This window comes from Sinocyclocheilus anshuiensis, unplaced genomic scaffold (assembly GCF_001515605.1).
Source record: "Sinocyclocheilus anshuiensis isolate Anshui unplaced genomic scaffold, SAMN03320099.WGS_v1.1 scaffold139, whole genome shotgun sequence".
Classification (NCBI taxonomy): Eukaryota; Metazoa; Chordata; class Actinopteri; order Cypriniformes; family Cyprinidae; genus Sinocyclocheilus; species Sinocyclocheilus anshuiensis.
In genome coordinates, this window is record NW_015549566.1 from 544,297 (window position 1) to 571,726 (window position 27,430).

General features: G+C 37.6%; 2 protein-coding genes across 2 annotated transcripts in view; both read right to left on the reverse strand.

Annotated features, from left to right (window-relative positions):
- LOC107657228 (tetratricopeptide repeat protein 12-like) overlaps positions 1-10,971 on the reverse strand; it is a 14,052-nt gene extending 3,081 nt beyond the window's left edge. The window contains exons 1-18 of the mRNA XM_016445253.1: positions 10,934-10,971; positions 10,619-10,824; positions 10,297-10,430; positions 10,050-10,080; positions 9,564-9,641; positions 9,339-9,460; positions 9,156-9,215; positions 8,403-8,474; positions 8,229-8,289; positions 7,648-7,836; positions 5,606-5,675; positions 5,051-5,139; positions 4,914-4,983; positions 3,634-3,697; positions 2,345-2,479; positions 2,005-2,097; positions 1,743-1,811; positions 826-927 (exon numbers count right to left, since the gene is read on the reverse strand). Of these exons, the coding sequence (XP_016300739.1) occupies positions 826-927; positions 1,743-1,811; positions 2,005-2,097; positions 2,345-2,479; positions 3,634-3,697; positions 4,914-4,983; positions 5,051-5,139; positions 5,606-5,675; positions 7,648-7,836; positions 8,229-8,289; positions 8,403-8,474; positions 9,156-9,215; positions 9,339-9,460; positions 9,564-9,641; positions 10,050-10,080; positions 10,297-10,430; positions 10,619-10,824; positions 10,934-10,971 (1,683 nt within the window). The remainder of the gene's footprint in view (positions 1-825; positions 928-1,742; positions 1,812-2,004; positions 2,098-2,344; positions 2,480-3,633; positions 3,698-4,913; positions 4,984-5,050; positions 5,140-5,605; positions 5,676-7,647; positions 7,837-8,228; positions 8,290-8,402; positions 8,475-9,155; positions 9,216-9,338; positions 9,461-9,563; positions 9,642-10,049; positions 10,081-10,296; positions 10,431-10,618; positions 10,825-10,933) is intronic.
- Positions 10,972-12,038: 1,067 nt separating this feature from the next.
- LOC107657243 (uncharacterized) lies at positions 12,039-27,116 on the reverse strand. The gene is made up of 22 exons (XM_016445269.1): positions 27,021-27,116; positions 26,432-26,733; positions 24,113-24,270; positions 23,595-23,822; positions 21,784-22,119; positions 21,337-21,711; positions 20,122-20,292; positions 19,884-20,041; positions 19,654-19,791; positions 19,367-19,514; positions 17,570-17,703; positions 17,189-17,314; positions 16,816-17,005; positions 16,672-16,737; positions 16,439-16,579; positions 16,299-16,358; positions 14,990-15,106; positions 14,538-14,689; positions 13,578-13,664; positions 13,171-13,317; positions 12,907-13,065; positions 12,039-12,746 (listed from the first exon to the last, which is right to left on the reverse strand). The coding sequence occupies exons 2-22, from the start codon at positions 26,671-26,673 to the stop codon at positions 12,588-12,590; spliced, it is 3,492 nt and encodes a 1,163-aa protein (XP_016300755.1). The 5' UTR covers positions 26,674-26,733; positions 27,021-27,116; the 3' UTR covers positions 12,039-12,587.
- Between the last annotated feature and the right edge of the window lie 314 nt (positions 27,117-27,430).

Below are 27,430 nucleotides of genomic sequence, written 5' to 3' on the forward strand. Positions count from 1 at the left end.
GTAGATGTTGTCCTTTAGCACTCTTGCACCAAGTTTGTTTAGGTGGAGGCCATCCAGTTTAAACAGTTGTCTATGGCCCCAGAAAAGATTGAAGTTGTCGATGAAATTGACTCCTTTTAAGCTGCAGATTCTTTGTAGCCATGTGTTCAGCCCAAGCAACCGTGAAAACATATTAGCTCCCCTTGCTGGGAGTGGTCCACTGATGAATGACTGAACTTTGAGTCTTTGAAGTGTTTCAAAGAGTTCACTGAAGTCCTTCTTAAGGAGTTCTGACTGCTCTTTCCGAATATCATTCTTCCCCACATGGATGATGATTCGATTCGCAGTCTTGTGCTTCATTAGAATTTTCCAAAGTTCCTTGTTTATATCAGAAACGGTTGCTTGCGGAAGGCAATATGTCGTTGTAGTCCTGCTACTGATGTTTCTGATAACAGAGTCACCCACTATCAGAGTCCTGGGCTCGGCTGCGCTCTGTGTTGAAAGCCGCTGTCTGTTCGACCTTGAGCGTCTGTTAGTAGCGATGTTAGCTGCTGGCTGATCCGATCCATGTTTAATCACATTTGGGGATTCCTCACCCGCATTCATTAATGCTTCAAATCTGTTCTCAAGATGTATAGGGGGTGGTAGAATACCAGTACAGTAGTAAAAATGTAATGTGTCAGCAAGGTTCAACTGGGCTAAGATGGTCTTTTCAGTAGAGACTTTTCACCAATTTAATGTGAAGGGCATAATCCCTACCATCTTAAACATCTTTTGTCTAATTTAATTTGACTTTATTTCCTTACAGACACTATACTGAATTCTAAAACCTGATAGAGGCTCTACCTTCAGAATCTTCAGCAACTTCTTCACTATTCCATTTTGCACAACTTCTTGAGTGGCATCAGAAGACATCGGGAGGAGAACGCTCAGCAAACCTGCAGCTCTCTGAAACCAAAACAAAACAAGATAACGTGTTTGATACCAAAACAGGATGATAGGACATTTCAAAAGGATTGGGCTGTAGCTGTACTCCGATGTATTTTGTGGCAGTTTGTCAAAATTGCAGTTCAAGCGGTATCACGGCACTAAAAGTCCACCTCGAGAAGCATTCAGTTCCATTATATATAAAGGGAGACAAAGACAAAGTTCCTTAACCTTAATTGTACTCTGAGAAACAGCCTGACTGGAGAGATATGAGGCGCCAAGGCAGCAAATTGCAGTTCAAGCGGTATCACAGCACTAAAAGTCCACCTCGAGGTGGAAGCATTCAGTTCCATTATATATAAAGGGAGACAAAGACAAAGTTCCTTAACCTTAATTGTACTCTGAGAAACAGCCTGACTGGAGAGATATGAGGCGCCAAGGCAGCAAAACCCAAGCAAGCAACCTAGAATCAACCTAAATTTACATAGTCAGAAAAAATAGTCCCCAGGCTAGGGCCTACGGCTGCCACGGTAATCATTATGTAAATACTTCCGTGCATGCGAAATCCTTCTCTTGGGGATGTTAGCCATCTAAGCACATCCGTATATTTAAACTCTGAACTTCCATTTTTGATCCTGTAGAAGCCATGTGTAAATGTTTTGTAGAGATGCTCTAGAGATGCTAATATGCTGGGCTCCACAACAACCCACATCCTGCAGGATGAACATTTCAATAATTAATGTGCAGAAATCTACAGTTCAAACGTTCTGGCGACTCCAGTCATCAGGGGTTGGGTTAAAGCTTGCTTTGGCCTTGCTAAAACGAATTCAACTCACTGTGATGACGCCCCCAGAGGAATCGCTCAGCAGGTCCAAGCACCTGCTGCTGGCCAGAACAGCGTGCTCCTGTATGTTAAAAGAGAGCCAAAAAAACATTCTCTTCCATTTTTCTTTGGTGTTTCAGACATGATTGCAACATATGGAGAGGAAAGGCGCTAACAGAACATTCTGCCTATCCAGGGCCCTTTGGCTACAAAAGTGCTTGATGTTTCGGATGAGGGCTGGCCTAGAGCCCGCTGCATTAAACTTCCTGCTTTACCTGGACAACTTGAGAGGGATTTGAGGCTAAGTTGATCATCAAACCCAGGAGGGGATAGAGGACACTTCCACATTCACAGCCGATGCACTGCTTCTGCAACCAAAACAAAGCTTTATCTTGACAGTGCCGGAAATTAAATTCATGTCCTTTTGCAGTTTTAGCGTCTGTGGGAAATGGCTGTTTCACAGCTAATACAACAAGATAGCAAAAAGGAGCTTAAAAACAAACCCTCGGAATCAAAATTCACAGCGCAAGACATCATACATAATTCAACAATGTTCAAGGACAGAGTATTTGGGAGCTTGGTTGTGATGTAAAAGGTTATCGTCTCCAAGACTACCATAGTTTGGAGAGAGCATCTCCAAAATTCGCAACGTCCTGCCAGCTTTTTACTGATGACATTATCCAGAGCCATGGTCCCGATCACAGAAATCACAGAAGCCAGTTTCTTATGGTCGGCTGTCATGATATTTGACTACAAGTGCATTGGAAAAAGAGCATTAGTTGAAATGTGGACGATTTACCATTCAATAGTTTGGGGTCGATTTATCAAAAGTGACAAGACTTTTATAACGTTACATAAATTTCTATTTCTAATAAATGCTTTAGTTTGAACTTTATATTCATCAAAGAACCCTGAAAAAATGTATCATGGTTTACACAAAAATATTAAACATCGCAACTGTTTTTAACATTGATAGTAATACGAATTTTTTTTTGCACCAAATCAGCATATTAGAATGATTTCTGAAGGATCATGTGAGACTGAAGACTGGAGTAATGGCTGCTAAAAAAATAAGCTTTGTCATCACAGCTATAAATGACATTTTAAAGTATATTACAATAGAAAAGTTATTTAAATTGTAATAATATAACACACTATTGCTGTTTTTACTTTATTTTTGTTCAAATAAATGCAGTCTTGGTGAGCGATATCAGATTTTATTTTTTTTATTTTACAGACCCCAATCTTTTAAATGGTAGTGCAAGTTAATGATGTAAAGCTAATTATGTAATTAGTAGTTATTTTAATAATTATGAATTATAATTATAAATACAGAAAAGATAGAACAAAGTTTGTGTGTGTACACCCTCCTCTTACCATTCATAATAAGATATAATAAGCTCTCATCATACTAGTAAAAATGTGATAAGTACAATTACTAATCATTTGATTTTATTGGATGTCTACATAGACTGTAATCTATGTTGCACTGAAATGCAACAACATATTTGCTTTCTCTGAAGACTGGGATCTTTTGCTGCCAGAAGACTAATTCGTTATTATTCTATCATGCAATATAGAAAAATAATAAAATCAAAATTAAATAGACTCCTCAGCATGTAGGGTCTCAGTCCTAAAGATCATAATGAGAGTCTACATGTGCTACACTTTGAGTACCAACTTTTAGGATTTAGGTTGCTGAAATACAGAATAAAGAAATTCAAATGCTAAAATGCATTAAGGATCTTTGATCAATAAGAAAAAACAATTAGAATTGTTTTGCTGAAAATATCTGAGATTCCAGACAATAAAGTATTATTGATTTGAATATTATATGCTATTATACTTTAGATTATTATAATTATTAAGAGGATGACTATGAATGATGTTTCATAATACATCACCAGCAGATGTTCAAGAGGAAGGGCAAACACTGCTTTGAAGTTCTCCCTTGACTGAATCTTAAATCTGAAAAAGACAAACAGCAACAACAAATGATTAAATAAAGAAACTAACTACTAACTAAAAAAGCTCAGCAGACTTAAATCCTCAGATAACCCTCTCGCAGTAATGCACAAAGAGCCAGAGGGGCAAAAGATAAAAAGGCGTTATAATGCAGTGGTCGCTGATCCAAGCAGAACTATACGGTTTCAAATCACACGTTGCTGACGCCCAGCGTACAACTCACGACAAGACCAATATGCCTACCCATCCTTATCTAGAAACAAGACAGCGGCTTGAATTCACTGAACACTTTTCATTGACTATCTATCAAACTGTTACGCCATCCTCATTTCCTTCTGTGCATGAAGTGGTTGTTTAATCCTGTCTCCTGGTGTGCTCACCGAGAGCACCTTATTCTATCTGTAAGGTGGTGAATGACTAGAAATGGCGAGAGGCTGATCTCTTTCACAGAGATAAATGGAGGGATTTGTGAATGTGATGGATCGTTTTGTCTTAAATGTGTTCACATTGAAGTTTTCCAAAGAGAGACTGTTTAAGAATATTAAAAAGGAATGTGCAAATGGCATTGCTATTTTTTCCTCAGTAATAGCATCTTTCATTTTCAAGGTCTTTGAATAAGATTCATACATTCTGTACGCTCACATGCTGCATTTCATCTTACCATTTCCACTGCAAACTGTCCTCCGTAGTTTGACGATGGACAAGCATAGATCAACCGCATATGGATCTTTTGAATTCTGTGAGAGACAGCTAAACATAAGATACAGTAAATACATTTCAGTCATGCATAGATAAAATGTTAAAGTGAAAACAGAATAATCTGCTTTTGCATCCCTTTTGAAGCTTGAAAACTCCATTCCTCATTCAGCATAAATGCATGAAAAAGAACAACCGGCACATTCTTAAATTCCAACACATGACATGATTATACAGCAGAGCCAGATTACACATCTGTTGTTTAAATGCATTCAAATTAGTCAATTCATTTTAATAGCGTATTTGGTTGGAGCAAGACAACCGATAAGAGAGGAGAGAAAGTTAAGATGCAATCAATCATACGTGGACTATGCATGCACACTTTATGATACTACAGTAAGATCTTCCCATAATTAAAATTAAGCACAACTTCTAGAGACCTTTACACCACATGAGCCATTTTCAAATGTGCAAAGTACATTCTGACCACAAACTGTCAGGTTCACTTCTTTAGCAACCTTACCTTCTTACAGCGTTATTGCCATTAATGATACTGAAGCCATTGTTTAATCTGAATAATGTCTGCCCTGTACCTGTGAGGGACACCAGATAAGGTCAATGTTAGTAGGTGTGAAGTGAGAGCAATATATTTCATCTTACCATTTCCACTGCAAACTGTCCTCCGTAGTTTGACGATGGACAAGCATAGATCAACCGCATATGGATCTTTTGAATTCTGTGAGAGACAGCTAAACATAAGATACAGTAAATACATTTCAGTCATGCATAGATAAAATGTTAAAGTGAAAACAGAATAATCTGCTTTTGCATCCCTTTTGAAGCTTGAAAACTCCATTCCTCATTCAGCATAAATGCATGAAAAAGAACCGGCACATTCTTAAATTCCAACACATGACATGATTATACAGCAGAGCCAGATTACACATCTGTTGTTTAAATGCATTCAAATTAGTCAATTCATTTTAATAGCGTATTTGGTTGGAGCAAGACAACCGATAAGAGAGGAGAGAAAGTTAAGATGCAATCAATCATACGTGGACTATGCATGCACACTTTATGATACTACAGTAAGATCTTCCCATAATTAAAATTAAGCACAACTTCTAGAGACCTTTACACCACATGAGCCATTTTCAAATGTGCAAAGTACATTCTGACCACAAACTGTCAGGTTCACTTCTTTAGCAACCTTACCTTCTTACAGCGTTATTGCCATTAATGATACTGAAGCCATTGTTTAATCTGAATAATGTCTGCCCTGTACCTGTGAGGGACACCAGATAAGGTCAATGTTAGTAGGTGTGAAGTGAGAGCAATATATCAACACTACATCACAGTAGCCAGACTCAGACACACAATACACTCTGTTCAAGGGCAAAAGAGAGTACAAGGAGAATAAACAAAAGCTCATCAAGAATAAGAGAGTGCTGCCTTATCTACACAAAGGCAGTGTTCATTCTGTGGAAAAACTAGAAATTAGTTTACAAAGAGCTATTCAGGTATTTTACCTGCACAAAACATTTGGCAAAAAGCGTTCTGTCTTGGAGTGCTTTCAAGATTATGCTGCACAATGTGCAGACCTACATTTACCTTTGTAGAATACTTCTGACACTTTAAACTGTTTTTTAATAGAGGATATCTGCTGGAAAGGACTGCAGTACAGTATATAAAGTGGGAAGTCAAATTCAAATTTAAACGTTTGATTTAGCATATAGTTTTTATCAAGTTACCTTGATATGAAGGTATGTTTATATCAATATGAAGTACAGAATAAACAAAAACATGGTGCCTATATATTATATTTCAGTAGCTGTAAGGATTTGAGTCAAAAGTCATATTAAATAAATGTGTTTTCTCTAGCAATAGTTTTTTGGTTTCTAGTTTGAAAAAAGTAAAAGAAAAGTGAAATATCAAAATAATTTTTGTAATATCTTTTGTGTAAACAAGTGAACACAATATCATCACATTTGTATACATTACTGTTCAAATGTTTTGAGCCAGTAAAAAGATGCATTTAATTGATCAAAAGTGACAGCAAAAATGTATAATCTTACAAAAATTACTTTTTTAAAATAAATGCTGTTCTTTTGAAATTTCTATTTATTAAAGAATCCTGAAAAATATGTATCAAGGTTTCCACAAAAATATAAAGCAACATCTTTTTTCAACATTGATAACAAAAAGAATGTTTCTTGCACCAAATCAGCATAGAATGATTTCTGAAGGATTATGTGACACTGAAGACTGTAATTCAGCTTTGCCATCACAGAAATAAATTACATTTTAAAATATATTAAAATAGAAAACAGAATATTAAATTCTATAATATTTCAAAATAATAGTGTTTTTAGAAGAGGCTTCTTTCATAAACACTAAAAAGTCTTACAGACCCAAACTTTTGAACGCTGGTGTACATTCAGAAAAGAGTCAATTATACAATAAAGGTAGAATTTAATTGAATTAATTGAATTTAATTTTTTGGTGTGTGTGTGTGTTTGTCACACAAGGGCAGGTTGACATGTTATAAATGCATACAATTTATTACTAAACAACAGTTTGATACTTTGTGCAACCTTTTAGATTTTATTTCATTATAAATATACTGTTACAATTTTGCTTTAGGCAGTACTTTAAGGTTTGTGTTCATACTGAAATTGAGTTTCAAACATAAACTCACCCTGAGAAATATTCACTAGTAGGGTAAAGGGAATTTTGAAAAATATTCATTTTACTCCTTTTGTGATTTGTGGCAACAAGCTCAGGTTGTCCCTTATATATAGTATATTTTATCAATCTAAATTGTCAAAAGGGGTTGCTGCACTGAACTGTGCAGTGATATATTGACACAGGATCAGAATTGAGCAAAAACAAACTGAAAGGTAATGCACGCATTTACTAACAAAGTCTAAAAGCCTTGAGCTTTTGCTTGTGATAGGACTGTCACTGTGTCTGTCCTCTGTGGCTGATCATGAGGATTAGTTTCCTCATCATGAACTGCAAATGAACCGCAGAGCAGAATCAATGAGCCCTCCGCACAAAATTCCTCACTTCTCTCCTCTCTGTATCGATCCCCAGTGCAAGAAATATCGCCCTGGTTGCTGGAACAACACTGGGCAAACCGAAGGCATATTTCACACAAATCTGAGGTTTAAGGCTGGCATAAATATTTGTTCGTCCTACCAAAAAATTAAAAATTAAAATAAACAAAGGACTCTGAATTAATCATGTGAACTTACAGTCTTTAATAGCCTGTGAGAGCAGCTCCAATCCACCACAGTAGTAAAGATTGATCTCATTGGGTCTGTCGAGCTTCTTCAGCAGCTCTGGTACTTCCATGGCCTGCCCTGTTCCCTCCTGTAGCTCGTCCCAAGCTGCCTTTTCCTGGAGAGATGCCTTCTCTTCCAAATCCACTTGTCTCAGATAAGCTAGTGTAATGCAAGGTAATGTGATTGCTTCATGAACATATTTCTTTTTTGCAAATTCATGTGGAAATATTCTATTAAAATGCATAGAACGGGGATGCATAATGCCATTATTCCATGTGAAAAGTTAAAAATCAATTTAAATGAGCAACTAATGTTCTAAAAACTGCTGGTGTAAGCATCTGATGAGAAAGAGGGAACGTGTGAGAGAGACTCATGTAAAAACACAAGTGAATTCAGTTTATTCTGAGAGACGCTTGACTAAAAGGTAGATATACAGACAGAGTGGATGCTAAAATAAAAACAATGCTAATCCTATACTCTGTTGCTAATGCATGGATCTAAAGTATATTATTGACCTTGCTTCATATCCTTACAGCATTTTTGGATCATACCTTTGACCATGGTCTCTCGCTGTGGCTCTATCTCCAAAATTTTTTGATAGCAAATCCTGGACTGAAAGTGAAGCAGAAGGATAAAAGGAGAGAGGTCAGATAAGGTGAGAAATATAAGTGTAACCCAGCTTTAGACTTGAAAGGACAGAAAAACTTCTATTGAACGATACTTACCTGTTTGAAATCCTTGAGTGCTAGGTGAGATTTGCCCATGTGTACATATGCTTTAATACACTTCTCATTGCACTGTGAATGAAAGTTTTATATATTCATTGGCCACTTGAAAACAACAGAAAATTGCATTTAAGTAATAAACTAGAATCAGTAATGTGATTTATTTTGTCCCAATCTAGGGTAAATTATTACTTTACCCAATCTATTACAACTCTTCTATAATGAAAAAAATGTAACATCTCAATTAAAGCTCATTTTGATATCTTTTGGGGGGCATAAAAATAATTTTTTGTATTTCTTTTTTTGTATTTTGTATTTATTATTGTAAATATTACAATAACTTTGGTCTACCAAATCACAGTCATATGGTGTGACCAACATGCAGATGCACTGGCTTTTTAAACTAGATTTTTTTTTTTTATTATTCTTTATCCTAGACACTCTTATTTGTCACTGACCCAATGGACAATATATTGGATTTTCCATTAGACCATAGGGATATATTTATTTATATATAAATAACTCTTATTTAACTTTCTAAAAGTTTTCCAAAAGCAAAGACTATTTGGAACATCTCAGAAGGAACTTCAACCCAATTTTCCAATGCGCTGCACAACTATCCAGTTCAATAGACACCGCACTATGTAGTCTGCTGTTCTCACCAGACAAGGTAGGATGAGAAACTCTCTGCTTCGGCTGACACTGAAAAATGAGAGGGCACTTCTCTGACCTCTTTCCCAGTGTTTTACTCACCCTCAGAGCCCACTCACAGTCACTGATGGCCTCCTTATATCTCTTCAACTTGATAAAGGCCTACATAATACATGAATGTAAGAGACAATAAAATCACAAGAGGAGCAGTCTCACAGGAATAGCAGTTATGATACTGACTTTTCGGATTATTGTACAAGAACTCGTTCTGAAACGTGGAAGTACCTGTGCTCTGTTTGTGTAGAGAGCCTGCATGTCACGCAGCTGCTCCAAGCCTTCAGTATAAAACCTGACAGCCGTTTCGTAGTCACCTTGAGTGAAAGCTTCATTCCCCTGCTCCCTTAACGCTGCGGGTCAAACGAGGACAGAGCAAATCTAGACGTCACAAACTGACAACACACACAGAAAACAGAAACTGCCCATTTCGCCCTTAGGCTTCAGCGTACCCACCATTGGCTTTTTCTTCCTTCATCTTTCTTCTCAGTCTTCTCTCCTCGGCATCTTTTTCTAATATCCTCAAGAAATTCTCTGACAAATCGAAGAGTACAACAAACCGTTGGCAGATTTATAATAAAAAGACAAGAAGTGAAGATGAAGGTGAGCTAGTTTGTGTAGCGTCTGGACCAATCAGACACACCATTTTTCATTTGATTAACAAATCAATTATTCATTAGATTAACAAACGTTCACAGACCCCTCACCCAATAAACATACTGGGTGCCAAGTTGTCTGTGAACAGGGCCCAGGACCCTTTAATTATTCATATTTCCCCATGAGCTGATTCGCTACATTTGTATTGATTTATAAATCATTTACAAGACGTCAAGGGCAGACATCCAAGTTTTATACTTGAAACCAAATTATTCAACAGAGACATAGAAGTCTTGTCAACTGCCGAACCAAGAACAGATAAAAGACTTCAAGACACAAACCTACCAGGATTTTGACTTGATTCATACTGGATGTTCTAAAAAGAGGAAAACAATTGTGTTACTGTAGTTTAACTTATTAACATTTGAAAAAATGCATACTTTTTGAAATATTAGGTATTAATATAAAGCATGTAATAGTCACTTAATTTAATTTATTACTGATAATCATGAACTCTAACATTTATGTTTAAAAGTGTGTTTTTACTCATTCATTCATATTATATTTCCAGTGCAGACTACAAATACTGTACCACTGGTCCGTTTTCAGATGAAGGATTTTTGTTCATAACAGTCTTATTGATTTTGGTTTTACACGGTTCCTTCTGCTCCAGGGATGAGATGAATTGATCTGCCTTCGCAAAATTTAACTCTTTTACCAACTCGTCTGCAATCAGAAAGCAACTCATTTATTTTTTTTTAACTCCCAAATTACATTTAGCTCATGATTCAAAGAAATGTGTGATCTGTTATTGTGTGAAACGTGTGACACTGAAAGAGTCCCGTCCTGTCCGCACTAACGTCAGACGACGTTTTATAATCAAGAAACATAAGTTGTAAGCAAACGGCACTTACTCATTTGGTCAACATTCCTCAAAAACCTTTCGAGATCGTCGTTATCTTGCACAGTCATGCTTGAAAATGAGTTTACAAAGCCCACCGAAAGAGAAGTTCTAGCGAAGAGAAGCGAGGCAGTTTTGTTTGCGGAAGTGTACCCGTAACCATAGCAACAGCAGCCACGTGCAAGAGGAATTGTTTCTACTGCTAGTAGATACTTGTAACTACATCATCACGCGGTCAACATTCACAAATCTTTTTAATTTTAAACTTATTTTATTTGGTTGTATCCAGTGTTTTCTCTACAGCAAGCTGAATGACTCTCTGAAAAACATCACTATGCCCTTGTACAAGGACACAGCCACACTCATTCTTTCAGAAAACATAACTTTGAATTACTGATGAAATGTACTGTATAAAGTCAGAGCTCTAGTTTATGTTTGAAGGTTTATGGTATGATGAAGGTGCTCCAATGTATTCATGAATATGAACAACGACTGAGATGTACTCCAAAAGCAGACACACTTAAACAGATAAAAATGTTTTATTGTTCCTTTCCATTTCTTGTTGTTACTCTAGATAAACAAACTTTATTGATCCCTAGAGGAACATTCAGGCACAAAATAGCAGCTGTATCAAATGTGAATAGCAGAAAAACACCACTATAAATAAATAAAATGCAATCAAACAAGACAGTGCAAGACAAAACAATGAGTGCAATCTTACATATGTGTATAAGTATTTGGTAAACAAGAGTTTTAAAGTTGCATTCTGAGACACCCGAAAAGTGTAGATGGACTGTCTTGTACTCTTATAGTAAACAGAACAAGATAGAGCTAGTTTATGTGTTGCTGCTTTAAAATGTCATCATTATAATTTTGCCCTGAGCATTCTGCTAATTTAAATTTATTTTAAACTCAAAGCTCAGGCCATTATTTCGCTATATATTCTGCAAATGCTTGTCTTTCTTTTTATTTGAGTCATAATCTAATACAATGAGTCTTAACTACTGGGACTGTTTGATACAGTCGTGGACAGCGGGAAATGACGGTTCTAAACACGAATAAATTAAATGCAATAAATCATATAATTATATGGTCCCATTCCACAGAATTTCCACAGTTATTAACTTTGTAAATCTAGCAAGGTTATATATATATATATATATATATATATATATATATATATACTGTATATGCTCATATTTCAAAATGTAAAGATAAAGTAAATACAGTAAATTTTACATCTTTCTTCTTTTGGAAAGGCGTGAAAACGCTATATTGGATTTTTTTCTTTTGCTATTTGAGCAAATTTATAATCTTAAATTTATAGTCAATAAGGTAATTGATCAATTTAATTTAGTTAATTCTGCTACATTTTTTTCTCTTTATTTCTACTGTTCATTTTATGTGACTTTTCATTTTGTATGACACCGTATTTGTACATTGTCTAAATTTATTTCTTAAAATTTTAAGATAATATTTTCATTCAATTATATTAATTTCATTCATTATTTTTTCACTACCCCCTGTATTGTTTAGTTTTTTTCTTAAGAAATTGCACCCTGAGGTTGTGCGTCCAATCAAACTGTATGGTATTTTGGTGCAAATTTGTGTCATTTGGTAGAAGCTAGTCAGATTAGGTAGATACCAACATGGTCAAATTCTGTAACATGCCTTTATTCTCGAAAACTACATTAAAACTGGATTAAATAGAGGTTTGCTTGTTGGGCCTATGCAATTCATGGAAATATTGCCCATTTTAATGGTTTTTCTTAGTGCCATTTTTTCAACTTTGTACAAGAAAGTAGATTTCTAGCTGTGCTGGGTCACCACCGGAAGCAAAACTAGATGCTCTAACCTGGTCCAGGGGCCTTTACCGTCCAAGACGATAAGGCCATCAGCTGCCTCACAGCATATAACATGCCTTTGAAAGCTGGATTCATCACTGTCAGAAAGGCAGCACTGTTCAAAGTTAAAATGTCAGTTCATGGAGGAGCAGCGTCTTGGCTTTCTGGGTCGTCATTGAGTGGCGGGTCAGTGTTGAGGTGGTTGATCTCCAGGCTCTTAGGAGACTCTTTTAGTAGACTCTCGACCTGGCGGAACACTGAAGCCTCTCTGTATTTGCGCAGACGTCCCAAAACTTCCTGCCCAGAAAACAGCACACATCCGTAATCTCAAACTCCGACATGTATTACTTCTGCCACATCAGTCTGATCCTACGGCATCTGTTACATCCCTGTGAATTACTTGGCAACAGCTACTGAGAACACGAGGGGCGAATATGGCGAAATAAATCAAACTTACATGCTCTGAAAAAATCCCAGGACTTGGCTTCTGGACTCTTTCCAGTAGAAGACCATTGAGAGCTGCGTCAGATGCCAAATCTTTCAGCCTCTCATCATCTGGACTATCAGTTTGTCCCAGTCTGGCATGGAACAGCTCACTTAGGCCCACCTGTAAAACCTGAAAATGGGGACAGGACATTATGTCAATAAGAAAGACTCTATTAGCACAATCCATTCTTGGTTTGTTCAAGCTGGGTTGGTGTGGAGTGGTTACTTATAGCACCTTGAAGAAGGCTCTTTGAAAGGCAGGAATGGTGTCGGTCCTCATCTGGCCGGTGGAAATGTGTGCAGCACAGTGCATTAGCAGCAGAGAGAGGCCACCCACTGATTGCAATCTCTGACTGCGAACAAACAGAGTCTTCTGTCCCTCCTGAAAACATAGGAACTGCTAAGTGCACAGGGGTTTGTATGACAGAGCACTAAGTATGCTTAACATGAATTAATTATCACTCACCCAGTGACTGACAAATGAAGGCATTTAACCTTAGTGCAACCGAACTAGCCATGAGACCAATTATATCACAGAGAATGTGGTGCTAATTATCACTTCTCAAAGTCTGGTAAATTATTCATAACTTTTTTTTCTTTTTATAGTGGGTTCAATACAAACATGCCTAAGCGCCTAGATACCTGATAATAGAAAGAGTTGCGGAAAGCATTGTTATGGTAGTCGTTGAAAGGAAGAGTAGAAGCCAGTTGAAGGGTTACTGCTGGTATCTAGAATGAAGAAATCAAAGCTGTGAATACACTTAAGGCTGTTTGTGTGTAAGTTTGGAGTCAGTAAGATTGAAAAAAAAAAAGGAAATTAATACTTTTGTTCAGCAAGGACACATTACACTGATCAAAACTGACAGTAAAGACATATAATATATAATTCATCAAAGAATCTTGAAAAAATATATCACGGTTTCTGGAGCAATGGCTGCTGAAAATTCAGTTTTGCCATAACAGGAATAAATTTACAGTAAGTTCAAATAGTAAAGAGTTATTTCAAACTGTAATAATATTTAACAATATTAGTGTTTTTACTGTATGTTTGATCAAATAAACACATCCAGGTATTGTAAGCATAAGAGACTTCTTTCAAAAACATTTAAAAAAGCATATTCTCAGCAGTATGTATCTGCCACAAAAACACTCAATAAAGGTGACAGCATTAGAATTGATTCATTTATATTAAATACCAATTTAAAAAAAAACATAATTTATATAAATAACATAAATAAATAATTTGATGAACATTAATTAACCAAATATTACATTATTTTCTATAACTGTTGTAAAAAAATACTTTACATAATATTATTTTGTATATACCTTTAGAAAAATAAATCGTAAAATGTCACATAACTATCAATGCAGGAACTCAAATGATTTTTTTTTTCAACTGGTACATTTAAATAATCTATCTAACCAATTAAAACTAAGCTGCATATGCAACCCATCACCTTGTTAAAAGATCTAATGTTTTTTTGTCACACTACTTAAAAATGTAGTTGAGTCAGTATTGTAGTTACATTTCGTTAGTTACTCCCAACACTGTCTATGAGAACATAATAGCAAGGGAGAAAAAGACAGACGGATCCAGACCATTTTATGTAAGTGAAGGTGCTGGAGGAGAAACTGTCCATGCTGGTAGAGCAGAAGCTGTCGTGGGTTGAGGGTTTCAGAGCTCACTTGAATCAGCTCTCCCTCACACTCCCACTGGGCATCCATGAAATCCATGAATGACTGGCCTGCACCTGAATGCATGTACAAACACACACCATTTAATGGTGTCAGACTTTGGTGTCAGACTTTGATCACTCTGCATCTTTGCGAACTTTAACAAAAAATAAAGCTGTTAATTAATTATATCATCACATGAGTAATAAGTTATAACACAGCCCCTTAACCTTAAGAAGCAGCTAAAAATAAAGCTCCAGTTAGTGACATGTACATGATGTTTTTCATGGCTTTAAGTCATCTGTTGCTACACTAATGACTCTGCAGTTCTGATGAGTTCAGATTGCACGCTTCAGTGGTGATAATTAGAGCCTGACCCGAAGGCTGGATCTTGAGAAGGCCTCTATCTCTGGCACTATCCCTGAGCTGTTGCTCCACTTCCTTCATCAGCTGGAAGAGAGGAGATAGTGCTACTAGTCTGGACCAGTCTTCCTCTGCAACACCATAAAACAAATACAGAACACCAATACAGTAAAATCACATAAAAATTGTTTTATTGCTGTCATGTTTCTTAGCATTTACTTATACTTAGATTTTTTTTAGATTTTCTGAAGAAAATGTGAGTGGTTCTTTCCAGCTCAAAATTTGCCATCATAATGCTAAGTTACTAAAATATGGTTCCTAACACGTTCTGAGTGGTTTTTAGTATGTTGCCCATACTCTAATACTAATCAAGACAAGTCAAGTCTGCTTTATACTTTATACTTAATACTCTGGCCCTAGAAATGACTCCCTTTTTCAGTGTTTGTTTTGGGGGTCATTTTTCTGCACTAAAAAATTGGGATTCGCAGCAAAAGAAGGTTAATTGTCTATTGTCAATAGTGTAGTTTATGTACAAACACAGTTTAACCAGAAACCAGCTTTCTTTTGGTCAACATGGCGAATCAGTGTGAATAACCTGAACCCGCATAATCTGCATGGGGAAATCTTTCGCCCTGGATTACTATTGAAATTATTGGATTTTACGTCTGAAAACTGGCCGAACAACAGTACATGTGACCACACCTTAAGTCTGAATGCTTTGAAAAAGTAAGAATGCACTGCTCCCCAATAAACAGCACGATTTAAGGTATAATTCATGTCTGTAGAAAAAAATGGCAGCATTGCAGTAATCAAGTCTGGACAAGACCAGACTCAGTCTCAAGTCCAAGTCCAAAACTATCAGGAGCATTTGGACCCGGCTTGGACTTGGACTCAAATGAGCTGTTCTCGACTTGTCATAAAAAATATGGTCTTAGAATCAGACTTGAGATGGACTTGAATCTGAGTCCGGTCATGTCCAGACTTGAGTACTACAACACTGACAAATGGTGCAATTACTGAAGTTTAAAACCTAGTATTAGGGATGTGAACATACTCTAAGTGTAAGCAAGTATAGGAAACAAAATTATTATAGTACCTAAGTATAATATATACACCATAAGTATATAAATTGTGATGGCTGCCTTAGAAAACATGCTAATAGCCCCAATAACACCTTCAGTCATGCGTTAAAGCAATGTAACAAATCACGTTTTTGCATCAGTGTGCTCCTGTGGCTCAAATGTGACCTTCATGGTTAAAAGAACCTATGAGTCTTAAACATACACTGGTTCAGCTCAAAGCTCTCAAGTAAAACACTCTGACCTGCTAGCTGTGGGATACTGATGTGTGCAGACAGACCAGGTTCCTGGAGAGATTGGACATCTGAATGGAACAAGAGAGAACATCATGTTGTGATCTGAAATGAGGATGCTGGTAACATCTCTGACTTAAGACACCCTCACCCTGGTTGTGGTTCAGCTGTGTTTTTTCCTGGCTTTTCTGAGTGTAAGATGGGTTTGACAGAGGAAGAGAGGGCACCGTGGCATTCTGTTCACTTGAAGACTGAGCCTTCATTTGATCTTTAAAGGACTGAGTTGAGACACCTAGAGCAGCAGGAGACACAAACACAGTGGTGAAATTCTACAGGCTGACAACCAGAATCTCACTATTTATTGTTTTGTGCATTGAAAAATACCTTTCACAACAGACACAGATTCGGTCCACGCTCTGGAACCACTGTCTCGCCCGAACGCCTGCTTCCCTTTTGAGAAACATTTTGCAACTGAAACAAAAGCATGATTAACTTTTCTGTAATCAGGCATAAATGAGGTTATTGTACCAGAGCTCTGCTGCCGCTGTGTGCTGGTCGACTGGCCAAGTGCTTTGGTTTCCTCCAACAGCTGAATAAGTCGTTCAAGCCGAGGAAGGATTTTCTGCTGAGTCATGGCTATTACTTTCAGAGGGTTTCTCACACCCTTGGGCTGCAGCACGCCAAAATCCTTATACCAGAATGTGCCAGAAACCAAAGACTAGAGGAAAATAATCAATTCAGTAGACTGTCAGGGGAAAAGGTGGAATAAAGTCTGCTAAAGCGTTCCTAATTGTCCCAAATACATACCAAACGGCTCTAAGGTAAACCAAGGACATCACTACACAATTATCAGTCAGTGTCATGAGCCTATATTGCACGTCTGGCCTCTGGCACGTGTTACCTGCGCAATGTCAGCACGCAGCTGGCAGACCTGACGAGCACAGTGGAGAGACGAAAGTGCAGCATCCAGCTCTGCTTGTCTCTGCATTAATTGCTCCCACAGATCCTTCTCCCTCAGTTTCCCATCCTGTGAGTATCAAAAGACACTGTGTTGTTCATCCCAGACCACACTCCATCAAACTGGAAAATGGACAGTGCAAAGCCAGAATATTGGCGATCGCACCAATAGTCATGCAAAGGATATCAAGCTTCCAATGTATTGATCTGCTCATTCAGCTGTTTAACGAAGTAGTAATGAGCTCAACAGACTGTTGTCAGCATTGTATCTTTCTGTCTGAGGGTGAGAGTGTGTTTTTATGTTTCAATGTGAAAACAAGCTGACCAGATGCTGCGTTTCCTGTGCCGACAGCTGATCCCGGTCCATCTGCAGTCTCTCCATGGACACACTCACTCGGTTCAGCACGGCCTTAAGCTCGGTGTGCCAGTAACACTGCTGCTCCCACTCCTCCTCATCTCCTTAAAGTAAAAGTTCACACCGAGATGAAAACTTTGTCATTACTTATTCACTATCTTGTCATTCCAAACCCTAAAGCTGTTATCTGAAATAAAATTGAGGACAAAACATTTTTCCAAACAATGATAGTTAATAGTCGCCTCTGTTAACCCAACAAACTCGCAATGCAATATGTAACTATGTTAAATTTTGGAAAACTGATGGCTAATTAATTAAATATGAATTTGTATGATCTCATCTGTATGTTTTCTTATGATCTAATTAGGCACTAGTGATGGTTAGGTTTAGAGGTTCATGTTTTTTTTTTTGTAAAAATTGTACATACGAATTACATCGTAAAATAGTTACGTTTTCTAATGAGACTGGGTTGGTTAAGCTCCAAACATTGGCATCAAAAAGCACTATGAAATTGGTCCATGTGACTCATATGCCATATTATCAAGTTATATGATAGCTTTATATGAACAACACTAACATTAAGTAACTCACTGATAATCTTCTCTTCCAGTGAGCTGTTCACTCGAGAACTGCTGTGAACAGATCATTGAATCTTGAACTCAAGAACCGGATCAGAGAAGGAATCATTATTTTAAACCGATTTGTGATCCTGATCTTGTTCACAGATCAGACTGAACAATTTGATAACAACTGATGAACAAATTAAGATTGATTTGCGAATTACATCGTAAAATAGTTACGTTTTCTAATGAGACTGGGTTGGTCTTAATTTTTGCATTTGAGCAGCCATACTACTTTGTTCTATACTACTTTGTTGTATAGAAAAGACCGGTGTGAAGATTCTTCAAATTCTCAAATTTTTTGTTCTACGTAAGCAAGACATGAAGGTGAGCAAATAAAAACAGAACTGTAACTATTGCGTGAACTATCTCTTTAACATAAACAGATAAGTTGTCAAAAGCAGTCTCTTACTTGTCTATATATTATACACTACTGTTCAAAAGTTTGGGGTCAGTAAGATTTATTTTTTGAAAGAAATTAATTCATTCAGCAAGAATACACCAAATTGATCAAAAGTGACAGTAAAGACATTTATAATGTTACAAAAGATTTGTATTTCAAAATAATTCGGTAACACTTAATTTTAAGGACCGATTCTCACTATTAACCAGCATGCATATTACTAGTTAGTAGTTAGTATTAATAGTTAGTTAACAGTGAGACCTTCAAATAAAGTGTGACCATAAATTCTGTTCTTTTTAGCTTTTTATTCATCAAGGAATCCTGAAAAAATATTATCATGGTTTCCACAAAAATATTAAGCAGCACAACTGTTGCACAGCACTGATAATAATACAAAATATTTCTTGAGCACCAAATCAGCATATTAGAATGATTTCTGAAGGATCATGTGACACTGAAGACCAGCTGCTGAGAATTTAGCTTTGCTGTCACAGTCACAGTATATTCTAATATATTAGAATATAAAATTTTAAATTGCAATAATAATCACAATATTACTGATTTTACAGTTTTTTTTGTCAAATAATAGCAGTCTCTTAGTGAGAATCACTAAAGAGAGACTTTATTCTTTCTAAAACATAAAAAAAAAAAATCTTACCGACCTCAAATCATGAGTTCTATGTATTGAATCTTTAAAGCATAACCGTTTGCGCTCTCAGTGGGAGTATGAGTGCGAGGACTGACCTCCTGTGAGAGTGTGTAACACATGGGCTGGTAGGAACAGCAATAACTCTGAGTTCTGGAGAGCTTTTCTCTGGGCCTCACACTGAGCACTTTCCTGAATCTCAGCGGCGGTCTCCCTGAGCTGCCTGTCTGTGTCCATCCAGTCTATCTGTTTCACGAACACACATGAACATGCACAGAATCTCATTCAGAATGCAGGGATGGTGGAAACGCTTCCCATCACACTGACACTCACAAAAATTAAAATAGACACTTGGTCCAAAGACATCTCTGTGGCGTCAACTCACACAGTCAGACTCGTGTATGGATGTGGACAGATGGTGTTTAACGGCTCTGTCAAAATCTCCCACCATCTCCTCTTCCTTCAGTGTCTGCTCACACCAGTAATTGCCCTGTACACTGCTCTCCTTCTGGAGGGCTTCCACCTGAGGCGAACAAACACACATTTGCACACATATAAACACCCTCAAGCCAAATGAGCTTTTATGCGGCTGTGATTTAGTTCAACTTCGCTCACTGTGACACTGTCTGGGTTTTCTCCTAACGTCAGAATCTGGGACACAGTTACAGGAACCACAGTCCGTTTCCAAACATCTAGACTGGCCCCTACAACCGGAGCCAGCACCCCTGTCACTGGGTCCACCGTCTGCGCTCCAAAATGTATGGGAACTAGCCCTGAGAGTCATAATATACTCTAGGTTAACATCTAGAGATTAATGTAACAGGATTTGGACATTACTAGTAACCTCCATTACCTTTACCATCTGCATCCTCCATGGTTCCTGCCAGGGGCACCATAGATCCTGACACACAGTCCAACTGAGCTCCCAGAACTGGGACATGCAAACCCGAGCCTCCAGGGTCAGGATACTCCAACCCGGGGAGAGCTGGCAAGGAGAGCTCAATGCCAGGAAGCTTGATTTCCCCTAAAGGAAGGGAAGAAAGCAAGGAGGCAAAATTAGCTTTAGCAAAAAATCAGCTTTAATCAGATGGAATTCACTGGAATAAATTATATTCAAAAATATATTAAAATAGAAAAGTGTTATTTAAAATTGTAATAGTATTTCCCAATTGTGCTGTTTTTAATGTATTTGATCAAATGAATGCAGCCTTGGTGAGCATCAGAGATTTTTGAATTGTACCTTATAGCACATCCTTAAATTAATATCACTTACCTACATAACCTAATGTTAGTGATATTATAACAACGCTTATATTTGGTATTAAACACCACTGGTATCATAAAAGAAAAATAATTAAACTAACAAACACTGTTTGAATCCCATATTCAATGACCCTTCACTAAGCTCGGCTCCCCGTTGCCTACTGTTGCCAACTCACTCAGACAAGCCTTACAGAACATCACACAAGAATGAACTGGAGATGTCTATGAACAGCATGGTTTTCAGTAAAATCTGCTCATAAAATGGTAAAAAGTGATTTGATATTAATATTACATGGACTGGAATGAAATGTGACACTGCAAAGTATTTTTGTTAGTCATTTTTCTTGAAAGAAATTGTTAAATTATGCAGTGGCTTGATTAAAAACTGCAGAGACAGCAAATCACAATGGAGGAAAATATGTCAACACATTCACAGCCAATAGAAAATTAAAATTTTTGAAAGTTTTGAAAGTTAGTTCTAAGTGATTCAAGTGAACTTTTTAGTTACTATCCACATCATATTTTTTGATCATTCCCATAACATTTTGTTTAACACTATCCAAGCACACAGATTCTCCATAAACATTAGAAAAGAAAATGGTAGACAACAGTTGGCAATCTACATCTGATCAGTTTTTAAGGCAGCTTTTATAGCTATTAAGGCAGAGCCACTGCAATTTTACCAAAGTATCAATAACTGTAATAACAATTTTGTTAGAATGACAATTGTTGCAATAACCTAATTTATATTAATGTGCAGATCTTGCGATGTTTAGATGTTTTGTAGCAAGGAGCTCCTACCCACCCACACTACCGCCATTCTCCGCCACACCCCTGGCCTGTTCCTGTACGGCTTCCAGGCGACTCAGCAGCTGCAACATACAGTGTTGGCTGCTTTTCCAGGCCTGCTCCAGCTCAGATGTTGCTGCCGAGAGTCTGTCCAGGTCACCTTGTGGATCTGCAGCTGCTGAGCTCCACTCCTCACTGAATCCTTGCAGGAGCTCTGCCACCCGCAAGCAAGCGCCCAGAGCCTGGCTGTCCAGCAGAGCCTGGAAACCCCCAGCATGAGGCACCATCTTTCCTCCTCGCACGCTGCCTCCACCAACCCGCACCATCCGGCCACTCAAGGGCTCGATGAAGGACTCGCCTAGGAGAAGCCCCCCAACTGGAAATACAGCCCCTGAACAGAGACACTCATCAATCAGGCTGTTTGAACATGCCGAGACATTTTTTCAGCAATCAGAAAACGGACCTGTATGGGGATCAAGACTGACGCCCGTGATGAGCACTAGGTTGCCAGTACGTGGGTCCAGCATGGGACAGCCTATCTGAATAGGCTGCCGCAGACGTGAGATGGGACACGTGTGCACGCCTCCCAAAGGATAAACCAATCCTGTTTGTGGATGGATGGTGACTGCCAGAATAGGCACCAAAACACCAGTGTCACAGTCACACATGGGTCCTCCGAGCACCAGCCTTTGGCCTGAACGAAGCCCCCGTAGTTTGGAAGCAGCATGGATTTCAGCATGGCGGGATGGAGGGTACGGAATGAAAGGCAGCAGGGGTGATTCCCATTTTCCCACCTCACCTAAGAAAGAAAATGCTGGGTTCAATTAAATTTCAATCAACAGTGATACATTTACAACAGTAGTGGATGGGGCCAATCCAAATGTTAACATATATGTTAAAAACGTTAGAAATGTTAATAAATGTTAATTTTAAAATTTTACAGTATAGCCACAAGATGTGAACAGTGTGTGTGTTAATATGATTTGAATGTGAAAAAATCACTAGCCTTTTCCTAAACTAACCCGTTTGATTCTGAAGTTTGAAGTCTGGAGTTTTTGCCTCAGTGTCATGCCAAAATAAAATGACCAAAATGACCACGTAAAATTACCATAAAAATGTCTAGAACTTTTTCAGCTCACATAATACACATGTAATAATAATAATAATAATAATAATAATGTAAGTACTTTTATGAAAATTTTTAAGTTTCACATTTTCACTTTTAAGTAAAAATTACCCCCAATTATTTCTATTGTAAGTACTGTACACCTGAATTAGCAAAAATAAATTAAAAAGTTTTAATCAGACTACTATAAATATTAAACTGACAAATAAAAATATTTTATACAAACAAATATTTTATAAATACAAATGTAAAAATAATTTAAAAAATTAATAAAACAAATTAACAAAATATCTTAAACATATCATTATAATATTTATAACACTTAATGTACATAACCTATTAACCTGTAACTAAACTTTTATTAATAATTCAATAAAACTGATATTTGGCATTAATCACTACTGTGATCATATAAGAAAAATGTATCAAAATGACAAAAGTTCTGAAAGCACTTGCACTGTTGCAATGAGATCCCATATTAAATTAACCTTTGCTAAGCTCCGCCCCCTTGGTTGCTGGTGCTAACTAATTCAGATAAGTTTTACTGAACATCAAATAGGAAGGAACTGGAGACTGAGATTTTCAATAAACAACATTTGTGGCACAATGTTGATTACCACTTATCCCTCCTTTACTTGGGTTACAGTGGAGCATTTACAATGGAAGTGAATAGTCAAATCTGTAAATGTTGCAATACCGTTTCAACAGTACAGCAACAAGATGTGAACAATATGCATGGCAATGTGACTTTAGTGAGGAAAAAGTAGTTAGCTTAGTAATTTAAATAACCTAAAATGTTAAATTAAAGTTATATTCAATTTTGCTTCATTGCCATGACAATGTAACATCTAAAATGACAATAAAAATGACAGGAATAACTCTACAGTTCATATAGCCAAATACACAAGTTTTAACAAAAAATAATGTAAGTACTTTTTTAAAATAAAAAGCTGCACATTCTTCAAAAATTGTCCCCTTGTACTTACATCCTAAGCACCTCACCGTAAGCTCCTTTTCTTTCTTTTTTTAATGAACGAGTTTGAATTATTTTTACTGTAATCAACAATAAGTGCTGTTGATTGAGCTTAACTTGAACTGAACTCAGAATATTCATTTAAATGTACTAACTAGCATACCGAATGACTCACCCGCACAAGCATCGGCTGTAAAAACAAGGATGGAGGAAGCATGATCAAAGCCCACGTTTCCAGCCATAGGCAGTAGTTTGCCAGTCTGGGGGTGCAGGAAGAAGTCCGGGGGAACTGGCATGCTGTGTCCACTGGCCAGTAACATATGGGCATTAGAGTTGGGTTGAATGAGGCCTGTGAGGGTGTTTACATGAACGGCATCACAAGCTCTAACAGATCCATCAGGAGCTGCGGAGGGAAAAAGAGTGAAATCTTTCTGTGTTTCTGCAGACTTTAATCAATCAGTCATGCAACAGGCATGCCAAGTTGAGCCTCAGAAGCTATTTGTCAGGATTTGACCAGCAATGCGTGGGCAATGTTGTAAAATACCTCCACCTAGTGGTGTAGCCAGGCTTTTCAAGTATGGCTATTTTCTATTATATTCCACTAGGCTAGGGGACATGATTGCACAGCCGCTGACTGAAAACTGTGACAACATTAGGTCTGAGTTACATGATTAATATCTGAAAAGATCTCACCGATGATGTCTTCCCTACTGAGGACTGATCTAGTAGCAGGGCATAATAGCTGTGCTCCAGTGCCCTCTTTAAGCACAACCCAGGCCCCCAGCCTTTGGCTCTCCACTGATACCTTCTCAGTCATCTCATCAGCCAGCACAGCTACCCGCTCCAGAACACTGCAATGCACAACATATACAGTAGGTTATGAATCATGGATTAACATAACATTTAAATAACAATGTTAAAGAACCTATTTATATACTTTAAAGTTTGATATTTTTTAATTAAACAGTTATTTATTATGAGTTTACTATGGTATTGAAAAAAAAACTAAGGTTAAAGAATGCCAACACATTGGGATAAGTGGAGGATTTTTGCTTTGAAGTGTCCATGTGATATGTGCAATCAGAAGGAAGTACTGAGGGAGGTGAAGGGCAGGCTGTGCAGAGGCTGGGTAGATCCAGAGGCATTGAAGTCAGGCAGACATTGGTTTTACGGTGGCCTGGCTGTGTCGTGCTCTTCCTGGGCGTCAAGGACACCTTGCTGATGCCTCTGATGCTTATGTTATCTGATGTGATGCGTGTTGAGCAATGACATCATAGATATGAGGAGAGGCGAAATGTCTAGTTTTTCCCAATGAAACCTACTTTCTTCATATTATGCTAATGCGTAACTCATACTGCATCCAGGCAGACATATCGGATAAAAACAGCACTTTCTAAACAAACAGATCCAATTTCATCACAGCAGTTACTAAACAGTCAATCCTAAAGATCGGATGTGAAAGTAAATCACAGTTGTGTGCACTCTGAACAAAGCTTTAAGCTACTCACTTCCTTTTGTGATTATTGATCTGGAAATGCGATAAGAGGGCTGGGACGAAGATGATATGAGATTCTCTGTTATACAAACCATGTTTTTCTACAAATAATTACAATACAGTCATTGAGAACCCTGAAATTTTGAGTATACACTCATGTACTTAGCTATCTAAATGAAGCCACACAATAACATTCTACTGCTTTTAGTTAACGCTAATGCAAATTACAACAGGTTAATGCAAATTTTACTCCTTTGAGGGGGGAGGGGTCTTGCCTGGATGTAGACTATTTTAAAAACATGACAGCGAAATAAAAGAATGCATCCTATATGAATAGCCTACCTCGGACAGATCGACAACTTAATTGTAAAACTGTAAATTGTAAAAACCACAGTGATCTGTAGGCCAGTGATAGACTTCGATGATATGAAATAAAAAAAAAAAAACATGCACCGCCATTCAAACGCTTGGGGTCGGTAAGATTTTTAAATGTTTTTGAATGCAGTCTCTTAGAAATCTCCCACCAAGTCTGCATTTATTTGATTAAAAATACAGTAAAAATAGTAATACTGTGAAATGTTATTACAATGTAAATTACCAGTTTTCTATTTGAATATACAGTGGGGAAAAAAAGTATTTAGTCAGCCACCAATTGTGCAAGTTCTCCCACTTAAAAAGATGAGAGAGGCCTGTAATTTTCATCATAGGTATACCTCAACTATGAGAGACAAAATGAGAAAAAAAAATCCAGAAAATCACATTGTAGGATTTCTCATTTTGTCTCTCATAGTTGAGGTATACCTATGATGAAAATTACAGGCCTCTCTCATCTTTTTAAGTGGGAGAACTTGCACAATTGGTGGCTGACTAAATACTTTTTTGCCCCACTGTATTTTAAAATGTAATTTATTTCTGTGATGGTGAATTTTCAGCAGTCACTACTCCAGTCTTCAGTGTCACATTATCCTTCAGAAATCATTCTAATGTGCTGAATTGGTGCTCTAGAAAAATTGCTTATTATTATCAATGTTTAAGAAGTTTTTGCTACTTAATATTTGTATGGAAACGGTCAGGATTCTTTGATGAATGGAAAGTTCAAAAGAACAGCATTTTTTGAAATGTAAAACTTTTGTAACATTATAAATGTCTTCAATTCAATGTCAATTAAATGTATCCTTTCTGAAAAAAAAAAACTTACTAACCAAATACTTTTGAACAGTAGTCTATTCTTCTTAAGTCACTTTTTGTAATGTCCATTCAATGCATTTGTCTGCCACAAAAATGAAATGGGGGCTTCATTTGGGGGCTTTTCTAGGCAAATATATAATGTATACGATTAAGTGTGATTCATTTGATTATTATAATATGATTAATTTGATAATATATTTTTAATCAATTGACTTGAATGAACCACTTTTTTGTGGTTGAGGATTTTTCTTTAAGTTTCAAACACACACAAACACATAAACAAGCAGAGATAAAACAGACAGATACATATCTGCCTCTCCATGACATACCGTTGCTTGATGTGTTTATCCCAGAGTGAGGTCTGACCCTCAGCCAGCAGTCTCAGAAGCCTCGCGCTCTCTCTCAGTCGCGCTCTGAAGGTCTTCTGCATGGCCTGCTGCGATCTCATCTCCACCCGCAGGATCTGCAGCTGGCTGTCCAGTAGCTGTGTCAGCTGATTGCCCAGTGCTCTTCGTCGCACCATCTCCTGCTCCACCTGCCTCTCCAGACCTTCGGTTTTCCCTCCAAACATCCTCCAGCCAGGGTGGAGCTCTCTCAACTTCCCCAGCACACCCTGATAGAGCTGCTTCACCTAGACAGGGAGCATGTTTCCATCAATGAAACAAGCTGACAAAGGAATGCTATATTTACAACTCATTTTACAAGTTGATCCACACACTTCGCCCCAAGGAAGTAACAATTCACTGCTGTATCCCACATAGTATCATAGTGAAGCATGAAACAAGAGAGACTGTTAATTACAACTGAGCATCTCAGTGATGTTATTCAATATGGGTAAATATATTTGAACTTTACGAGGGTGATGTTTGAAGCTCATATAGGGGCGGGAAATAGACTGTTGTTCTCATAGAGTCTCACCTCTCCTCTGAGCTGCCCGAGACGTATTGTGACAGACACGCTGTGCTTGAGTAGGATGTCGTAGAAGGTGCTGGAGCTGAAGGCTTCAAGATCCACTTGCTCTTCATAGTCCCAGAATTCATTTGACACCAGAGCCACCGCTGCGGGCAATGTGAGCACAGTCTGTGGGAATTCTAGCTCTGGACAGAGCCAATACAATACCATAGGACAGCCAAATGTGTCACACCCAATACACCTCCTGACAATCGTTGCATTGAGAGTGAAGAGTAATCTTTGGGATCTGTGTATGATGCTGTCTAGGACTCTAAGTGTTTGTCAAACAGAGATATGGTTCTGCCAAAACGTCAGGGGTATCCTAAACTTGCACTTAAAATAGGTCAGTTTGCTACAGCCATGATGAATGAAGCCTG